The sequence below is a fragment of the Alligator mississippiensis genome, chromosome 13 (assembly GCF_030867095.1).
Source record: "Alligator mississippiensis isolate rAllMis1 chromosome 13, rAllMis1, whole genome shotgun sequence".
NCBI classification, from domain to species: Eukaryota; Metazoa; Chordata; order Crocodylia; family Alligatoridae; genus Alligator; species Alligator mississippiensis.
The window spans coordinates 49520058-49537515 of NC_081836.1; the positions used below are offsets into that span (position 1 = coordinate 49520058).

Consider the following 17458-nt stretch of genomic DNA (forward strand, 5'->3'; position numbering starts at 1 on the left):
GTCTGTACGGTGTGTGTATTTGCCTTCTGCCATATCACAGTAAATGTCATAAGTAAACAATGCCTAGAAGTGCTGAGCTGTTGCTTGAGCTGGAAAAGACCTATTTGAACTTGTCCTTCGTGTGACTTCTAAGCATAGCACAGTGAAATTTAAAATGCATAAATATGTGCTGCCTGCTGTTCCTTTCGAAAGAAATGGAGCCAAAACCTCCCCAAACTTCATTTTGTTTTCCTTGCACAAATGTTTTTGTGAAGCAATTGCCCTCTTGTGGCATAAAGGAGTTGAAGCCTTTTAAGAAAGAAAAGAACATAGGAAGGAGATGCTGTATTGAACTACTCAGATCAGCAGCTCTTTCTAAGAGGCAAGTGCAGCCAACTGCTGTAGCCACATGCCACGCGATTTCAGCAAGGCTTGTGTTTTGCCATGTTACCACCCACCTTTTTTCCCAGGCTGGAACATTCTTAAATCACAGCTTGAGACTCGACAAAGAGGTACGTAATTAAGCTGGAAGAGCTGGTGCGCGCAGTGAAGTACTTACAGAACATTGCGCAAAGCAGGGCTCGGTATAAAAGCTGGGGTGGGTTATGGAGGGGCACAGTGTAAGATGCTCCTGGAAGAGTCAGTCCAGGAGTCTACTGCACCCTGTCGCTGGGATCCCTTTTCTGCTCAGACTCCAAAATCAGCTTTGTTGGAAATCTAATGGCCATAAATTAGATGATGCAAATGACTTTGTTTCAAGGTCATTTGCATCCTTGCAGGAGGTGAGAGGCTCCTTGCCAGCTATGACCTGCCTGCCCAGAAGAATTTTCCATCTATTGACCTCTCTGTGAAATCCTATGAAACAAGGAGCTTTTGTTTCTACCCAGGAGAGCTTTTACCCTCTATTCTCCGATGCCTGATGAAGGGTGTCTGTGCCTGAAAGCTTGCAATTAAATACTTTTTTTTTTTTTTTTGCAAAAATTTTGTTGGTCTCATAAGAAATCTCATCTCTACTACGCGTCCTAAATGACCATCAAAGCTTTTTTCTGCTACTCTTCAAAGCTAACCCGCAAAGGAAGAAACGGGGTTGTTGCTCTTTGATGAACAAAACAGCCTGAAATTAAAAAAAACAAAACAAACCAGCAAACCACTCTTTTAAAGAGGGGGAGAGGTGGGGGACACAACCCTCCTGGTTTCCTATTTTGGTCTCCCTTGGCAGCCGCTGGGCTCATCCCGTGAGCCTGGCAAGGCCCTTGCAGCGCTGCCCCGGGGCAGGGGTGGGCTGAATTTCTGAAAAGCCACCAGGACTCGTGGCAGGCAGGGAGGGTGATCTCTGTTATTAAACCCACTCGGGTTTTGCAATGCTTTAATTTCTTCCCACTGCTGTGAGCTGAGCTCCAGGCAGACCCCAGGCCCTGCTAGGGCGGACGCACTCTGCGGGAGCCAAGCCTGACACGTGGGGGCTGAAAAGCAGCTCAACTACCCCCCATTTGCAGGCTACCCCCCGACTCCCCTGGAAGCTGCAGGCTCTGGAGGCAGAGGCCTGAGAGCCCCGCCCTTCACCACCCGGCAGTCACGTGGGGGCGGCCCGTTCTCGCGCAGCGCCGGGCGTTGAGCCTCGCGGGCCGCCGTCCTGGTGGGCGGGGCTGGCGGAAGCCGGGCAGCAAGGGGCCCGCGGGTGTCGGCGCCGCGTCTCTCCGCCCGCAGCGATGGCGGCGGCGATGATGGCGGCGGCGGAGCAGGACCCGTCGAAGGGCGGCGGGCGGAACCGCGGCGGCGTGCAGCGCGTGGAGGGCAAGCTGCGCGCCAGCGTGGAGCGCGGCGAGTACTACGAGGCGCATCAGATGTACCGGACCCTCTTCTTCAGGTGCGCCCCCCCTTCCAGAGCCTTCCGAGCGCACCCGAGCTTGCTACCCCGCCGCGCCCCGCCCCGCGACGCGCCATTGGCCGCCCGTACTGTCTGTCCCGCCTGCTGGCCTCCGATTGGGCGGCGGGGGGGAGGTGGTCGCCGCGAAGAGTAGCGTGACCTGCATGGGGGCGGGGGGATGAGGGGCCTGGGCCCGGGGCGGGACAGCGCCGGCTGCCATCCCGGGGGGGGGCAGCTTTATTTTAAATACAGGCCTTGCGAGAGCAGCGCTTGCGACCCGCAAGGGAGGCGAGCGAGCTTAAAAATGGGAGAAACTGTGGGCTGCCGCTGCGCACCCCTACCCCCCACATCCCACCAAGCCCCCTGCACCTACCTCCCACACCCCCTGACCCCCACATACCACCAAGGCCCCTGCATCTACCCCCTCCCCTGCCCCCCCACATGCACCTAATCCCATGCATCTGCCCCCACAAATTCCTGCTCCCTTCCTGCCCCCGCCACATCCCGCGAAGCCCCTGCACCTACCCCCCCCCCCCCCCCAGCTCGCTCGTGCACCTACCCCCGCACACTGGGGCAGTGGTCCAGGACTGGCCCTCGCCCGGCACAACGGGGGGCGGAGAGCCGCTGCCTGCAACCAGAGCCGCAGTCAGGACCTCTCTCCAAATGTGCAGCTTGGCAGAGCTTTTCATGTCACAGCATAGTTTTAGGCCCCCCCATAGCCCCGAGTCGAGTGCTGTTGGTGGGTTAGCAAAGCGAATTTCAGGACTTTTTAAAATGCCCCTTGTGACGATCCATTTTTTTTTTTTTTTTAAATCGCTTGTTTGACCTGGATACAAGATGGGCTGATATTATGTACGAGACGTTTCTGCATTTGGCCGCTTGCTGACTGAAGAGGAAGGGAACAGGCCTCTTCCATGTTACAGTGTGCTGCTTTTTTGCCTGAGTACATGGATGTTGTGATTTTGAATTATTGTTAAGGGTGTGAGATTTTTATTATTAATCTGAATGATATAGTTGAGCTAGGGGACCCAGACGTTTACAAGTAACATTCATCCATCTCCAGCTGTTTTGTGGACAGTTCACATCAGCGGAGGTTTGTTCTTCACTTTGCTTGAAACAAGATCATAGCCCTAAACTTCTTTATCTTCCACACCTTGTAACAGGCTGTTTCTTCCCTGTGCCTTTCATGCTGATTTAAAAGCAAGATCATTTCTTACATCTTAGTTTATTCTTCTTGAATGAATTTCAGATGGATCAGGCATTTCACAGTAGACAAGAAAAAGGAGGCCTCTTGACATTTTGAATTTTCCCCTTTGAAATAACAGATGTAAACGTGTTTTTACAAGAAGGTGTAATTAGACTGTGGAGCTCATTGGGAAGTCACTGACGGCCAGACCTTATCACGATTTAATGAAGGATTGGCTATTTATGTGGGTAACACTATTCAGGATTAATGTGACAGTTCTTGGAAGAGAGATTGAACTTCATGATCTAACAGAGTCTTGGACACACAGATGACATTTAAAGCTGGGGAGCCAAATAATCCTGCATCAGGTTCTTGCACCCTCCTCTGAATGTTTTGGTGCTGCCATTGTTGGAAGATAGACCAGTGGATGAGATGCCATCCAATATGGCAGTTTGGCTGTTCCCCTGGAAGCGTGTATTTGGGTTTAGGGTTGCCAGGCTTGATTGGTTCAAACACCTCTAGGTTTGGGACCTTTGAAATTCTGAGTCAGATTTCCAAGTTCAGCTTTGATGTCATGATCAAATTGGCTTATGACTTAGCAGGATTTGTGGACACTTTAATAGGGGTAAGTCATCACCATATCTTACAAAAATGATTCAGTTCAGTTCTACATTTTCCCCACTTGCACTTCACTGTAACTTGAAACAATGGAGACATTATAAAGGTGAAGGGGACAGGCCACAGTGTCAACAGTATAATAAAATGGTCATGCCAGTTACGGTGTTTATCTGTTTCAAATGTTGGTTTCTCAGTAACTTCAGTCATGATCTAGAGAGAAAATATATGGAGAATCCCCCTTACTTACAGTGCAGCTGCTCACTTGTTAATTAATTTGTAACCCTAATGTAGTAGTATATCAGTGCTGTCTGCTTAAGAATAGTTGTGCTGTATTCATTTGAAATGCTAGCTTTCTTAGTAGGCTACCTTCAGAAGAATTCATTGGGCATTAATAGGTATGGCAGTCTTTAATAACTTCACTGTCTAGGTTTATGCACCTGTGGTTGTTTAAAATAGGCCAACAAGAAGTTGTTTTAATAAAATTGCTACAAATATGTAAGTGCTGTTGGCCTACCTGCCCAGAGATGTATTCCTGGTCCTGGTCTCTTATTCCACACACTATGACCTTGAAGATAATGCAGAGGCTGTGGTAGGTATCTAAGGGTTGGGAAAGAACCTTGTATTGCTGAATGATCAATATGAATGGTGTCCTTGGCTGCTTTTAGATGAATGGTGGTGCTGAGGCTGGAGGGGCAACAGAGATGTACCTTTTTCAGGCAGATTTTATTCATATTTGGTCAGAGGGAACTTGGTACAGTAGGCATAAGAAATTGCAGTTGTTTTTATTCTGAATTACTCATTTATAATTTTTTCATTACCTTCAAACCTCTCTATCTGTTATAAACCTGTTCTTTCTACAGTGAAATCCATGTAGGATGTGGACAGATGTAACAGTGTTCTAAATATACATGAAACCCAACAGTGTTGACGTGCACACTACTTCAGAATGGTTTAAACTTCCTGGAAAGTTTCAAAAGCACACTGGGGAAATCAAGTACTTGAGTCAGCCCTCAGTGAGCCAGTTCAGTGTTATTTGCAGACACTGGGCATCCCATGCCTCATGTCTGGTCACTTCAGACTGCACTGCTCCTCACCCCCTACCCCCAAATACACGCAAGACAACAGGAGTGCCCAGAGATCTGCTGTCTACAGAAATTGGTTCTCAGGGATAGACAGACCATCGGTTCTATTAAGTGCCTGTTGTGCAATGGTTCTTGTTTCTGCATACACACATTTCCTAGTTACTGTTTCCCACCCAGGAATTGACAAGTGTTTACTGTTAAGGCACCCACCCATCCACCCCAAGCAGGGGGTCATACAGCCCCCCCCCTCACCTTCCCCCAACCAACTTCTTCCTTTCCCAAATGAGTCTGGGAGCCCCTTGAGTGAGGTCTGTTTCCTGTGATTGGATCTAGGTTGTTCCTCTCACACACTTGTGCAACCCCAGGCAGCCATATAGATTTTGGTAAAGTGTAACAGTGTTTCTTATTAAACTAAATCAATCTTCTTTTTTAACTCAGTGGTTTTAAGAAGAGCGAGCATAGCATTGCAGTTGCAGGCAATGGTAGCAGCTTCTTTCTTAGTGTCCAGCTAGTCCAGGTCTTCCACTTCCTCCAGGGGAAAATCCTGAGGAAACTAGGCACTGACCCCTGAAAGGCAGCAATTAAATCTCTAAACGGTGACAGCTCTCTTTAGAGCCCTTAGCAGTGTACACACAGATGCTTCTGTCCAGGGAAAGTTGTAAACTTGTTCCTAATTGGTGACGTTTTTTCAAACGGTTCAATTGTTATATGTGTTTGCATCTATGCCGTTATTTTGGAGGCATGAAGATAGTAAGTTCTTTAAAAGAAAACAAAACAAAACAGAGAAGAGACTTTTACCAAAGACCAAGTTAATTTCATATATAAAATAGAAAACATGTATGTGATGAGCAAAAACAAAATCACTGGAGTATACAGTACACTCCAATTCTGCAGGCAGAGATACATAGGCAGTATATCCTCTCTTCAGTTTCAAACTTATTTGGGATTACAAGATTTGGCATTGTTTCAGAAGATAGGACTTCTGATCTGTAGTAATCAAAGTCTAGTTGAAAGATCTCTGAGGTGTTGAAATCTAGGGATATAAATGTAGAGGAAGAATTTTTGTTTCAGAGGTTCTGTTGAGCGCTTGTTAGGATTTCTCGGGTAATATTCCTAACAATCTGGAACAGGGATCATCCAGTTGTCAGTGTTCAAATCTCAAATGAGGCAGAATACAGTGCGTGGACTATAAAAGACACCAAAAATAGTTCCTGATTTTTCCCAGGTTTTGAGTCTCAAACAGATTTGGTTAAAACATTTTAAATCTCAGATTGAGGTTACTCAAAACCTTTAGCAGGGAGGGGGCTTATCTGTGTTTGGCTGCAATCAGGAAGGCAGAGTAGGATGGCACCTTAGAGACCAATGGGTTTGGAGAACCACAAGCTTTTGTAGGCAACAACCTATTTTGTCAGGTGGTTGTAGGTTTTGTAGGTTGTTGCCCACAAAAGCTCAGGCCTCTCTGAACCCATTGATTTCTAATGTGCCCTGCATGCTTCCAAGACCTGTAGCCAGTGAGAGTGATACTGTGATACCCATGACCCTGGAACAAACGTGTTGTTGTCCCTTCGTGACTTCTGGGGTTCATTTTTAACATGAGTACCAGTAACTGAATTGTTAGGCAAGTGTGTTGTGAAATGTGAGGCTTTGTGAAACTGGACTTGCTGCCAGTGCAATGGAGGATAAATGACAGCTGAGATTCTTTGAAATATTACATGGTGACTCTCCCTAGTTGCTGTCAGTTTGGTAGATGCCAATAAAGACAAACGAATTTGGCTCTGCAGAGGACTGTTGCAGTGCATATGTCCTTTTGTCCAGCAGCCCAGTGTAATAGCCAGGGAGATTTGGAAGAGAGTGGAGCAGAGATGTCAGTGACAGGAGAGCTTATCCTGCTAGGCCTCATCCACGTCATAGCACTCGATTGCACTTATCTTAGGTGCAGATTGTGCAAAAATGTACCAGGTGCTTCCAGTTTTTAACTGGTGTAATAGAATTTGTTAGCAATTTTTATCGATAACATAATTAGACTACTTGCCTAGTGCAGCATGACAGGCTTTTGGGGTTGTGCCGTTATCTCAGCCCAAAATGAAACCTTTCAGACTGCTTCTATTACAGTCCATTCAAACACTGCATACTTGCAACGTAACCACCCTGCTATACTGCAGTTTTATTTGTGTTACTAACCTGCTTGAAATCTTGCTGCCTTGTGTTTTGTTGTAATATTAGGTCAGTTTAAATCCAAATAATATTGGGCATATTTGAACCTTTTATTGAAAATTAAGCGATGTTTTGCTTTGGTCTTGTTTGCAGGTATATGTCACAAGGAAAACATGCAGAAGCAAGAGAACTAATGTATTCAGGGGCATTGTTGTTCTTCAGTCACAGCCAAGTAAGACCTGTTGGGGTTTTTTTTGTTTTTGTTTTTATATCCAAATAGTTTGGGAGCTGAGCAGTGAGCTATTAGTGCTAGAAGTTTGGGGCTGATAAGTAGGCTTATTTTGGGAAGTTATTGTGTAAGCTTTACCATTGCACCTCAATCTCAGTCTTTTCTCTGAAAACATGAGTTATGTCAAATTAAACCTCATCCTGGAGATTTTGTGATGTTCATATATATCCACACTGCATTTTTAATGTAACCCAATTCTGTTTTGCTTTCATGGAGGACTTCAGTTTGGCACACATTATTACATTCCTGCAACTGAGGGTGTGGATACATGAACAAATTGCACCAATTTAAAGGGATGGAGGAAGGAATGATTTACTGCACATCTGCTGTTTCACAGTAGTTGTTTAATGTGTCCACTCTGTCCCATAGCAAGTGACAAGTAAACTGCAGTAATTTAGCAGTTGCTTCATTCAGAGGTAAACTGCCCTAGTTCACTTCTCACTTACAAAGGGACAGAATAAGATACAGCTGACTTGTGAGAAGTGCTCCCCTCTCTTTTAACTAAATATAATTGGTTCATCTGTCCATATACTCTCCTTGTGCCTGAGCTATAATCATCCAAATTATTAGTTTGCTTTTCACAAAATCAATTAAACAGAAAGAGAAAATACGTTTTTCTAATATATTTTTCTAATGACAAATAATGTGTCTCTGTTCTGTAGCAAAACAGTGCTGCTGATCTGTCCATGCTGGTTTTAGAGTCCCTGGAAAAATCAGACACAAAAGTAACAGATGAACTACTAGGTGAGACTTTTACTGGGGTTAATTGTTTAATATGCATTTCCACTTCTGAAAAATACTTAGCTGCATCTGTCACATAAGTCTCCTAAGACTTCAGCCCTTTCCATTGTGCCGTGTGTTGTGGTCTCCTGCCCTGCCAAAGAATTAATTTAATTCCAGAAGTGCCCCACAGACGTCTTTGGTGGAAAGTAATGGTTTCTCAGGAACTGTCATGGCTTTGAGCATCCAGGCATACTTTGAGCAAACCTCACTGTTTTGTAGGTGGAGCATGATTTTTGGTGTTGTCCTTTTCCAACACAGGAGAAACATGTGTTGCCTGCACAGCAATTGACCTCTCTGCCGCTTTGATGGACAGCGGCCTCTCATCCAGTCAGTGTGGTGATGTGCACATTGCCCAGGGGTCGTCCATTTTGTCAAAGAAACTTTGCTTGTCGGACTGTCAGATTCGGTAAGCGTGCAGTTCGTACAGCCCTTCTTGTGAGCTGCCCAGCTGGAAATCACATGAAGAGTCCTTTTTACAGCCCATGGAAACTGCTGTTCTTTGGGGCCTGCAGACAGGATGGAGAATGGGACAGAGAATGCACTTAGATCCATAGATCCAGTCTGATGTTTTATGCCCCCCCCGTTGTCCTCTGACAGTCCTGTTCCTAATTACAGGCTCCCAGCCCCAACAGCTTTCTATGACTGGTGTGACTCCTAACTGAAGCCTCTCTTCCACTGGAACTCCCTGACAGCTCCAGGACATCTAACCTAAGCCGTGGCACACGGAAGGCTTTTTTTTTCAATGTACTGCCTGCTGCTTACTAGGCAGGGTGTGGCTTCTGGCACTGCAGCGGAGAGGTCAATTGGATGTTACTGAGTTACATATGGAAATATATAATGTTCAAAGTCACTACCTGGAGAAGACTGACTGTCATTTAATATGTCTTTATACAAAGGATTACTAACAGTTGCTTCTTAAGATACAGTAAGATCCGAACGTTTGTCATATTTCTGGTGTTAACTGTTTGTCATCTCTGATGTTAAATATTTGTATCACTTCTAGAAAACTTGGCTAAATTGTTTAGTTTGATGGATCCAAATTCCCCTGAAAGAGTGGCTTTTGTATCCAGAGCACTGAAATGGTCCAGCGGTGGGTCAGGAAAACTTGGTCACCCGAAATTACATCAGTTACTAGCCATCACGTTGTGGAAAGGTAGGAACAAGCGATTGGTGCAGTCATTTCATTTCTGGTCTTCTTGAGTTGATTCTGTGTTCTTATCGCTGTGTAAGTTAAAATGTTTGACAAACCTCTCCAAGAGCAGAGCACAGTGAGGGCTTTCGTTGGATCCTCTTCAAAACCTGGGTTAGTTTTAACAGAGATTAAAATGACTTGGATTAGAAAGTATTTCAGTCTGCTACTTTTTTTTTTAATCCTCATTAGCAGCACTTCTCAATAGTCATCAGGTTTCTGATCTGCGATAAGTAAGAAATTGACTGACATGTACAATATCTGAAAGCCACCAGATGTTAAACCTGACAGAGTTGTGTTATTTCAATCATTGTTAATGAGTGCAGTTTCAATTTTGATTGCATTACTCATGAATTAACAGAATTTTTCCTTTTTTTGTGGGTTTCTTATCAACCAACCTTGGTTTGCTAGGTACCTTTTTAAAAAGGAGGAGGAGGAAGTCAGGCTCTTCCACAGCCGTGGAATGATGTTAGTCTCATAGTAATGTTTATTGCTGCTCTTTCACATTTTGTCTCAGTCATTTTATGACTAATTGGGTGGCTTTTTAATGGGTGCTGGCACCCACAGAGTGAGAACTTCTCTGAAAACATAAGCTTTTTGGTTTTTTTTCTTGAGGCCCCAGAACGCAATTGGGAAAGAAATAGTTCTTGAAAGTGAACATCCTCTATCTGGAGCCAGGGACGTAGTTTGCATCCACAAATAAAAATGTGCACGTTCTTGTTGTTTGTCATCCCATGGTTTGCAGGTTTTTAACCTAGGACTGCCTGGTTCTAAGCAGGCTCTGATTTTTATGCCTTCTGACTTATTACCACTGTTGTCTTGAGGAGTGTTTTTCATCAAAGTTCAAGCAAACATTTTCTCTTTCCAATCCTTTTTTTTTTTTTTAATTGGCATAATTACCTCTGTTTCCCCTTTCTGTTCTCCAGTATAGAAATAATCCATGTCTGAGAGTGGGGGTATGTCAAACCAAAATTCAGATAAACCATCTCTCCCCCCACTTCAGGGAAACTATGGCATTAAAGTTTATAGCACACATGTTTCAGGAAGAACTTTTCCTTCCCTTTGACTGTAATGCATTCAATGCTAATATAACGATAGTCAAGATGGTAATCGAGTGTTTTTGAGAAACAAGACCTGTAGAAAACTCTATTCAGCGCTATCACTGATTTAAAATATATTTTGAATAGTAGTTTACTGCCTTGCCTCTTGAGTAAATTGTCTAGTGTTAGTAGCAAAGTGACCATCCTCATTAAACCATCTCCATGTTTTTGCTGGATAGAAATCCTGTGCGTTTATACAGGCCTTGCATGGCACTTCTCTTTGGAAAAGGAACAAACCTAACCAATGTTTTGGGGTGAAATGTAACACTGATTTCTTAGTAGCTGTTTTCTTTTCTTTTGTAGAGCAAAACTATTGTGAATCCCGGTATCACTTCTTGCACTCCTCAGATGGCGAAGGTTGTGCTAATATGCTAGTAGAATATTCCTCATCCCGGGGATATCGCAGTGAGGTGGACATGTTTGTAGCTCAGGCAGTCTTGCAGTAGGTATTCCACAACGTTTGTTATCAAAATGTTTGATAATATGACTTGAATTCTGCATTGCATTGGATGAAAGGCTCTAGTTAGGGCAACTGTTAGTTCATATGTTCCTTGCAAAAGATTTGTGAATAGAGTTTTTAAGCCTTTTTTTGTAGTTCATCAGATGGAAAAACTTTACACAGCAGATATGTTGATTAAAAGGACTAATGGGGAAGGTGTAAATTTGTGCTAAACAGGAAAACTAAATCAACCCATGTGAATCCAAGCAGCAGCATCCTCATCACCAAAATAAAAGTTCTCCTCCAGTTGCTAAGAAGCTTCCTTTGTAACTTTAAAGACATCAGTGTGTTGTGTTTATTTTCTTTGTCTCTGTTCCCACAAACACGATACTGAAATGTGTATTTACATGCGTTTAATGCTGCCTAAAGGTCCAGGTCAGGATTGGGGCTTATTTGTACTGGCCTACATGCAAATACAAATGCTCTGCCTCAGGCTCCCAGTAGAAGAATGATCCCTTTTGTGCTGTTGCGTGTGGCCAGGGGTAGTCAGTGATCAGGTGCTTCCATTAAGGGACCTGCTTGTTCCTTTATGATACTTTAGTACAATTTATTACATTGATTTATAAGTTGTTATATGTCAAATGCACAGCATCCATTTTAACTCTGTTCAGCCTAATACACTTTAAGATGCTTGACTTTATCTGAGTCAGTATAAAAATGGCCCACTGTTTTAGTCTTAATCACGTTTTGAGTGGGCTGTGCAGTTACAAAGCAGCTTTTGCTGTACTGAAGCATTTCTTGGACATTGTCTTTCTGTTACATGTCATTCAACTAGCGCCGAACCAAAGCATTTCCTTTATGAGATTCTGCTACATGCAGGGCAGTTCCGGCTTTCAGAGCAGTTGTGTGTGCTGGAAAAGTTTCGTAAGGTGCATTATGTCATGCAGCATTTATACAGAAATGCAACTAAATCTTTTACTGGCCTAGATCTTTAACCAGATTAAATCTTGCAACTTATGTGGATTTACTTCAAGCTATAATCATGTGAAAAATCAGTGTTGCGCTGCCTTGGTCAACAGTACACAGTGAATTTAAAACCCATTACATCTAAGAGTCCAGTTTTGGAAGCCAACACACAACTGAAGATGAGATCTCTCTCATGACAGCCGACTCAACCCTTGTGAACAAGATTTGCTTCCTAAGCAAAAGGTCCCCAGTAAGTTAGTGCATCTTGCTGGAAGTTTGACTGCATTTACTAAGCCTAAGAGTTGCAGTCATTCAGACACAAAATATGCAGAATTTATTGGATCTTCCAATATTGCAGCACTCTTGAGACGCTGGTAGTATTTGAAGGAAATTGTTTGATCATTCTGGGATGAGAGAACCTAATGATGATGGATATTATGGATATTTGGGAAAATGGAATATCATTTAGATTACATTTTTACTCCAGTAAAGTGCATTTTTGATGATATGCAATTAATTTCAATTATGCAATAAAAGCGGCATCTGCTGTAGTCAGTTTTCATGCACTTGTGGTAAAAGGTGAATAAGGTTGGATGAGAATTGCTGTATATCCTGCTTTAGATGGATTGATTGCTGCTTTTTTCCCCCTCCTGAGCAGAGATCTAAGTTAATAGCGTAACTGATATTAACATCTACATGTTCTGGTTGTTCTTTGAAGTAGCTTAACAATTTTCTCCCTGGTTGATTATTTTACGTGATTGCCAGAGCTGTACATTGTCAGCTAATAGAGCTTTGATTATTAATTAATCAACTGATCCTAATTCAGCTTGCTTATGTAAATTCAACATAGGTCAGCAGACATTTTGACCTTATGTTCTTGGCTTAAAATCAGGTTTTCCGGCACTAATAAATATCATTTCAACTTCTACTATTCTGCTTTCCTTTTCAGATTTCTCTGCTTAAAGAATAAGACCAGTGCATCAGTGGTTTTTACAACATATACACAGAAACATCCTTCGATAGAAAAGGGGCCACCATTTGTACAGCCATTATTAAATTTCATCTGGTTTCTGTTACTAGCTGTTGATGGGTATGATATAGTGCGTTACTTCTAGTTTTAATTCACGTTTACATTTTGCCAAGATTACATATTGTGTTGTTTCCTTCCTAGAGGAAAACTAACAGTATTTACAGTATTGTGTGAACAGTATCAACCCTCACTGAAAAGAGATCCCATGTATAATGAGGTGAGTTATCGGTAGTTCTGAACGGGATTTAGCACTGCCAAGTAGACTTGCTTAGATAAACTGCCTCAGCAGCACATCCCTATTTAACTGGGAAGCTCAGTAAAGTACAACATGGATGACTTCTTTCATTTTCTTCAAATGTAATAGTTACCAGCAAACACTTTGACTAATGGAATGTTCTTTTTATTCACACAGTTTACCCTGACATGATTATTCATTAATATAAAGCACAGTATTTTACTTGTCTTTGGTACATTTATTTAAAAAAATAAATGTTTTAAGTACAAATCGGAGAAAGAAATTCTCAAAATACATTGCTAGGAAATTCTGGGCTTTGATTTCTTTTCTTCCCTTGCTGTAATAATTTATACATCTCCCAGTAGCTAATGTTATCTATGTTTGTGTGTCATTGCAGTATCTAGATAGAATAGGACAGCTTTTCTTTGGAGTTCCTCCCAAGCAAACATCATCCTACGGAGGATTACTAGGTAATTTGTAACAATGAAATGTCTAATCTTGTTTGAAAAAATAGTTGTTTACAGAATCTGTTACTTAAGTATATCAACCCCTTTTACATGTCCTAATGTATTACATTTAATAGGCATGGCTTCTTTGAAACGAACAGGGTAATCTAAACAATAATTACCATTATCAAATATGCAGTAATCAGTTATGCATGCAAGTACATTATGTGGTTCATAATATCATGATTTTATGCTAAAAATGGAAGGCATACTTAAATATCCCTAGAAACATACATATTTTTGAAATTAAATAGCAAAGCAAATCCCTCAGTCCCATTAAGATTTGCCCATGCTTAATTTTAAGCATGTTTGTATTCCCATTGACTTCAGCGGGATTACTCATTTCTTAGAGATATGTTCATGCTGAAATAAGTTTATGGCTAGGTTCTTGGAAGAGAAGTGTAACAGCTGTGCTACAGAAATAACTATTTAGTATTTCTGAAGAAACAATGTTGTTTTTTTATAAAAAAAATCTTTATTGGAAGAAGAAACAACACACATCTAACTTAATTTTGATTATAAATATATTAGAAGGAACAAGTTGAGCCTAATTATTTATAAAATCATTGACTGCAGTGCCTTTCTCGGAAGAACTAAGCTGTTCCTCAGGAAGCTTTTTTGATTCATTGCAATTCACAAATGTCTCTAGAGTTCCTTTAACTGGTACCCGAACTTCATTCTTGAACTTGATCCGTTAATAGTTGTTCAGCATTTTGAAATTTGCTGTTCAGTGTAAGCAAGATGAAGGCATGTGAACACTGCTGAAAACTAGTTTTCTTTCCTTCCTAATGTTTTCCAAAACTCATTCCTCTGCAGTAGTCGAAGCAGATGATACAATATGTCTGTGTTGTCCTTCAATGCCTTAAATTACTCTTCCAGGGATAATGGAGGCTGATTCAGTAAAAGCTGAGGTCTGCAAACCATGGCAGCAATCACTTAGTCAGTTTTATGTCTTGAGCTTCCAATGCCTCAGATCTTTCTTTAGGTCCTAATCACTCAAAGTAGTAATTGTCCTCAAATTCCACTGGAGTCCCTAGAATTGCAGTTTTTCGGTTCCTCATAAAATAGACTTCCCTAAGTTTTCATATTCAGGAAGGATCCCAGTTTGTAAAGTGCTTGTTTGCAGATTTATGTAAATAAGCTAAATGCTGAAGTTACCTTAACTTGGGGTGCCCTTTTTAAACAGACTCAAATACTCTGTCTTTTTATGGAGGTAAATGTCACTTATGATTGGGCAGGAGAAAGGAACTCAGCCCAGCTGGGCTCAGGCTGGGCTGAATTCCTTTCTCCAGCCCAGTCACAGCGCTGGGGAGGGAAACTGAGCCCGACTCAGTTCCCTTCCCCTGGACTGTGATCAGCTTCCTGCAGCCCAGCTGTAGGAGGCGGGAAGAGCCAGGGCTGTGTGCCCGGCTGAGCTGCATGCCGGCTACTTCGAAACTAGAAACATTTCAGAACTTTCGAAACATTTCAGCTAGCCTCGTTTTGTTTCAAGGCTGTTTCAAAGCCCTTTTTTTTTTTTATTTGATTTCGCTGTTTCAAGCTCGAAATGAGTCAAAACAGTGTCAAATTGAAACAGCCAGCGAAGTTTCACACAGCCCTGATAAATAGTCTTTGGAATGGATACTGAGATCTTATGTAATCTCTTAATTTCTGGCATAAATGGTTAAATGATTTTTCATGTACTTTCAAGAAAGGTTGGGTGGGTGGGTTGGTTGGTTGTTTCTAAGAAAATCATTTATTCTTATTGCTAAATACTTAAATTAAAGGAGCATAATAAAATAGATAATGCCTTGCTGTGAAGCCATTGGTTTTGAGGAATGCTTTCCCTCTTTCTCTCTCCAATCAGCTGCTCCATTGCTGTGACAGAAACTTGAAAATAAAATAATTCTACCAATGTTCTAAAATTAGAGCTTAGCATTTCAAGCACCTTTAACTATTCCGTATTTAATTATAGGAAATCTTTTAAACAGTTTGATGGGAACTGGAGAAGATGATGAAGCAGAAGATGGTCAAGAAGACAGCAGTCCTATTGAACTTGATTGAATTTTTTTTTTCAGTGGGAGCTGCATGAATCTGACAATTTGATAACTCAAAAGACAGTTTCAGAATTTGAGTCCGGCCATTGTTTTTCAGCAGCTAGAAGGGCTCCTCTGTTCTGTTAAAGAAAGTTGCTGAAATGTTTATAATGTTTGGTCTATATTATTTATGTAAAAAGAAAAAAAGTAGCCAAAAGAACTGATTGGAGTGATTTGTTAACAGATTTCCAATATGCTGGCTGGTGAGCTTGATTATTGAGATATGGTCTTCTGTGGTTTCAAGTGCAGTATTCCCTTTTCCACAATGAATAAAGCATAAACATTGATTTGCTACTCTACATTTTTTTAACTAATTTTCTTTCAGATGATTCTGAAAAGTGCTTAACCTTTGATGTCGCACAGGAATGTCTTGAAAGGCAGGGTTAATGGCTGAATAGCTTATCTAAGAGCCCAGTGCCAAAATACGTCAAGACAAGCCAAAAAAGTAGAATTAAAGATGCACATCTAAAAAATCTCAGTACCAAGAGACAAGTCCTCATTGAAATTAATTCCTGTTGCAGCAAATCATAACATTTGTGCAATCAAGAACAATTCTTAATATTTAAAATTAGCCTGCAGCTTATTCCCACATTTCCTTATAAGTACCTGATTTATTCAAGGGTAGCTTGAATAAAATGGATCATTTGAATGTAGGTAATTGGCTACTAATTAGGTCAAAATCTCCTAGCCATGTAATTTTATACATATACACTCAGCAGCTAAAATACCTCCTCCAGCACATGGCTTTATTCTTCAGAATGGAGTCTTTTTAAGTTTAGGTTTGCGATAGTGTGGAAAGGTGACTGTTTGGGGTTTTGTAATCAAGCAAAACCCATGGCATTTTTACTACAAGTAGCACACGCATTTGAAACACAACTCTATTTAAAGAAAAGGGATACTGCAAAACTCTTGGTTCTTTATGATACAATATTTATTTTTATTGGGTGATTGATTCATTTAACACTTTCTGTATAAAAAAGAATAAAAATAAAAAATACCTAAAATAACTGCAAACCATGCGGTAGGCATAATTCTACATCTTGTCTCCTTTTAATGCAGTACACCAGATGTTAGCAGAATGATTAAAAGATGAAATGGGGGAAACACTTTATTTTTTCACATTTAAAATAAAAGGCTTAGATTAATACACATCGATCATGCATGGGGGGAATAATACATTTTTATTTACTGTAAAAAAAAAAAAAAAGATAAGAATTTAAAGGAAGACTTTGTGTTAATTGTTGAGTATTAAATAAATACTTTATACTGGGTTCGGCAGCACTGTTGCTTTTTGACAGTCTCATGCTTGGAGGTCTTCTGTTCAAGGCACTCTTTCCTTTAACGTGACCAACAGTTGTGCAGCTTTGCTTCTCTGACTTGTCTCCTACGTCCAGGGATTGAGAGTTCTCTGATAAAATAGTTTTGAGACCTGATTGCTACAAGTACAGACTGACAAGTAGTTCTTCAGATGTCAAGCAGGCCATGGGAAGTGTTGTCTTCATGCCTTCTACCAGCCAAGTCTCTGCCTTCCAGTTCAGGTAGCTGGCTCTGTATGATCGTATGCGGGGACAGATGCATGTTGAAGACGGGGCTACAGTTATCACTGCAGCCCGCTCTCTGTGCCTCTGTTTTCCGCACAATGCATCACGTCTGGGAGGTGGAGCTTCTCAACAGTCCTGAGTTCTTGGTGGTCTGCTTATACCCTCATTGAAAATGGGGAGTGGATCTGTACTGTTAACACAAAACCTTAACAGTGGCCTCTGTAGTGCTGAGACCTAATTACTTATCTAGAGTTGTCGAAACGAAGCTAAAAGCAGATAGAGTGGTTGTTAAGCTTTTCTGTCTGCCTGCCAGGTTAAATTAGAGTGTATTGTTTTGAGGCTCTATCTGGGCTTAAAAGTTTTTGTAGAGGGCATGAATGTTTATTGCCAGATATGAAGATAACTTGTCCCTTCTGTTC

At 41.6% G+C, this 17458-nt stretch overlaps 1 protein-coding gene across 1 annotated transcript; it reads left to right on the forward strand.

Annotated features, from left to right (window-relative positions):
- The first annotated feature begins 1621 nt into the window (after window positions 1-1621).
- On the forward strand, window positions 1622-16769 carry GET4 (guided entry of tail-anchored proteins factor 4). The gene is made up of 9 exons (XM_006272351.4): window positions 1622-1846; window positions 7040-7118; window positions 7838-7919; window positions 8962-9111; window positions 10551-10689; window positions 12602-12742; window positions 12824-12899; window positions 13315-13387; window positions 15378-16769. The coding sequence occupies exons 1-9, from the start codon at window positions 1689-1691 to the stop codon at window positions 15464-15466; spliced, it is 987 nt and encodes a 328-aa protein (XP_006272413.2). The 5' UTR covers window positions 1622-1688; the 3' UTR covers window positions 15467-16769.
- Window positions 16770-17458: the final 689 nt, after the last annotated feature.

Coding starts and splice junctions, on each gene's coding strand:
- GET4 (XM_006272351.4), top strand. CDS start 1,689: ATGGCGGCGGCGATGATGGCGGCGGCGGAGCAGGACCCGTCGAAGGGC. Junction 12,743..12,823: donor CTGTTACTAGCTGTTGATGG/GTATGATATAGT, acceptor TTTCCTTCCTAG/AGGAAAACTAACAGTATTTA. Junction 13,388..15,377: donor ATCCTACGGAGGATTACTAG/GTAATTTGTAAC, acceptor ATTTAATTATAG/GAAATCTTTTAAACAGTTTG.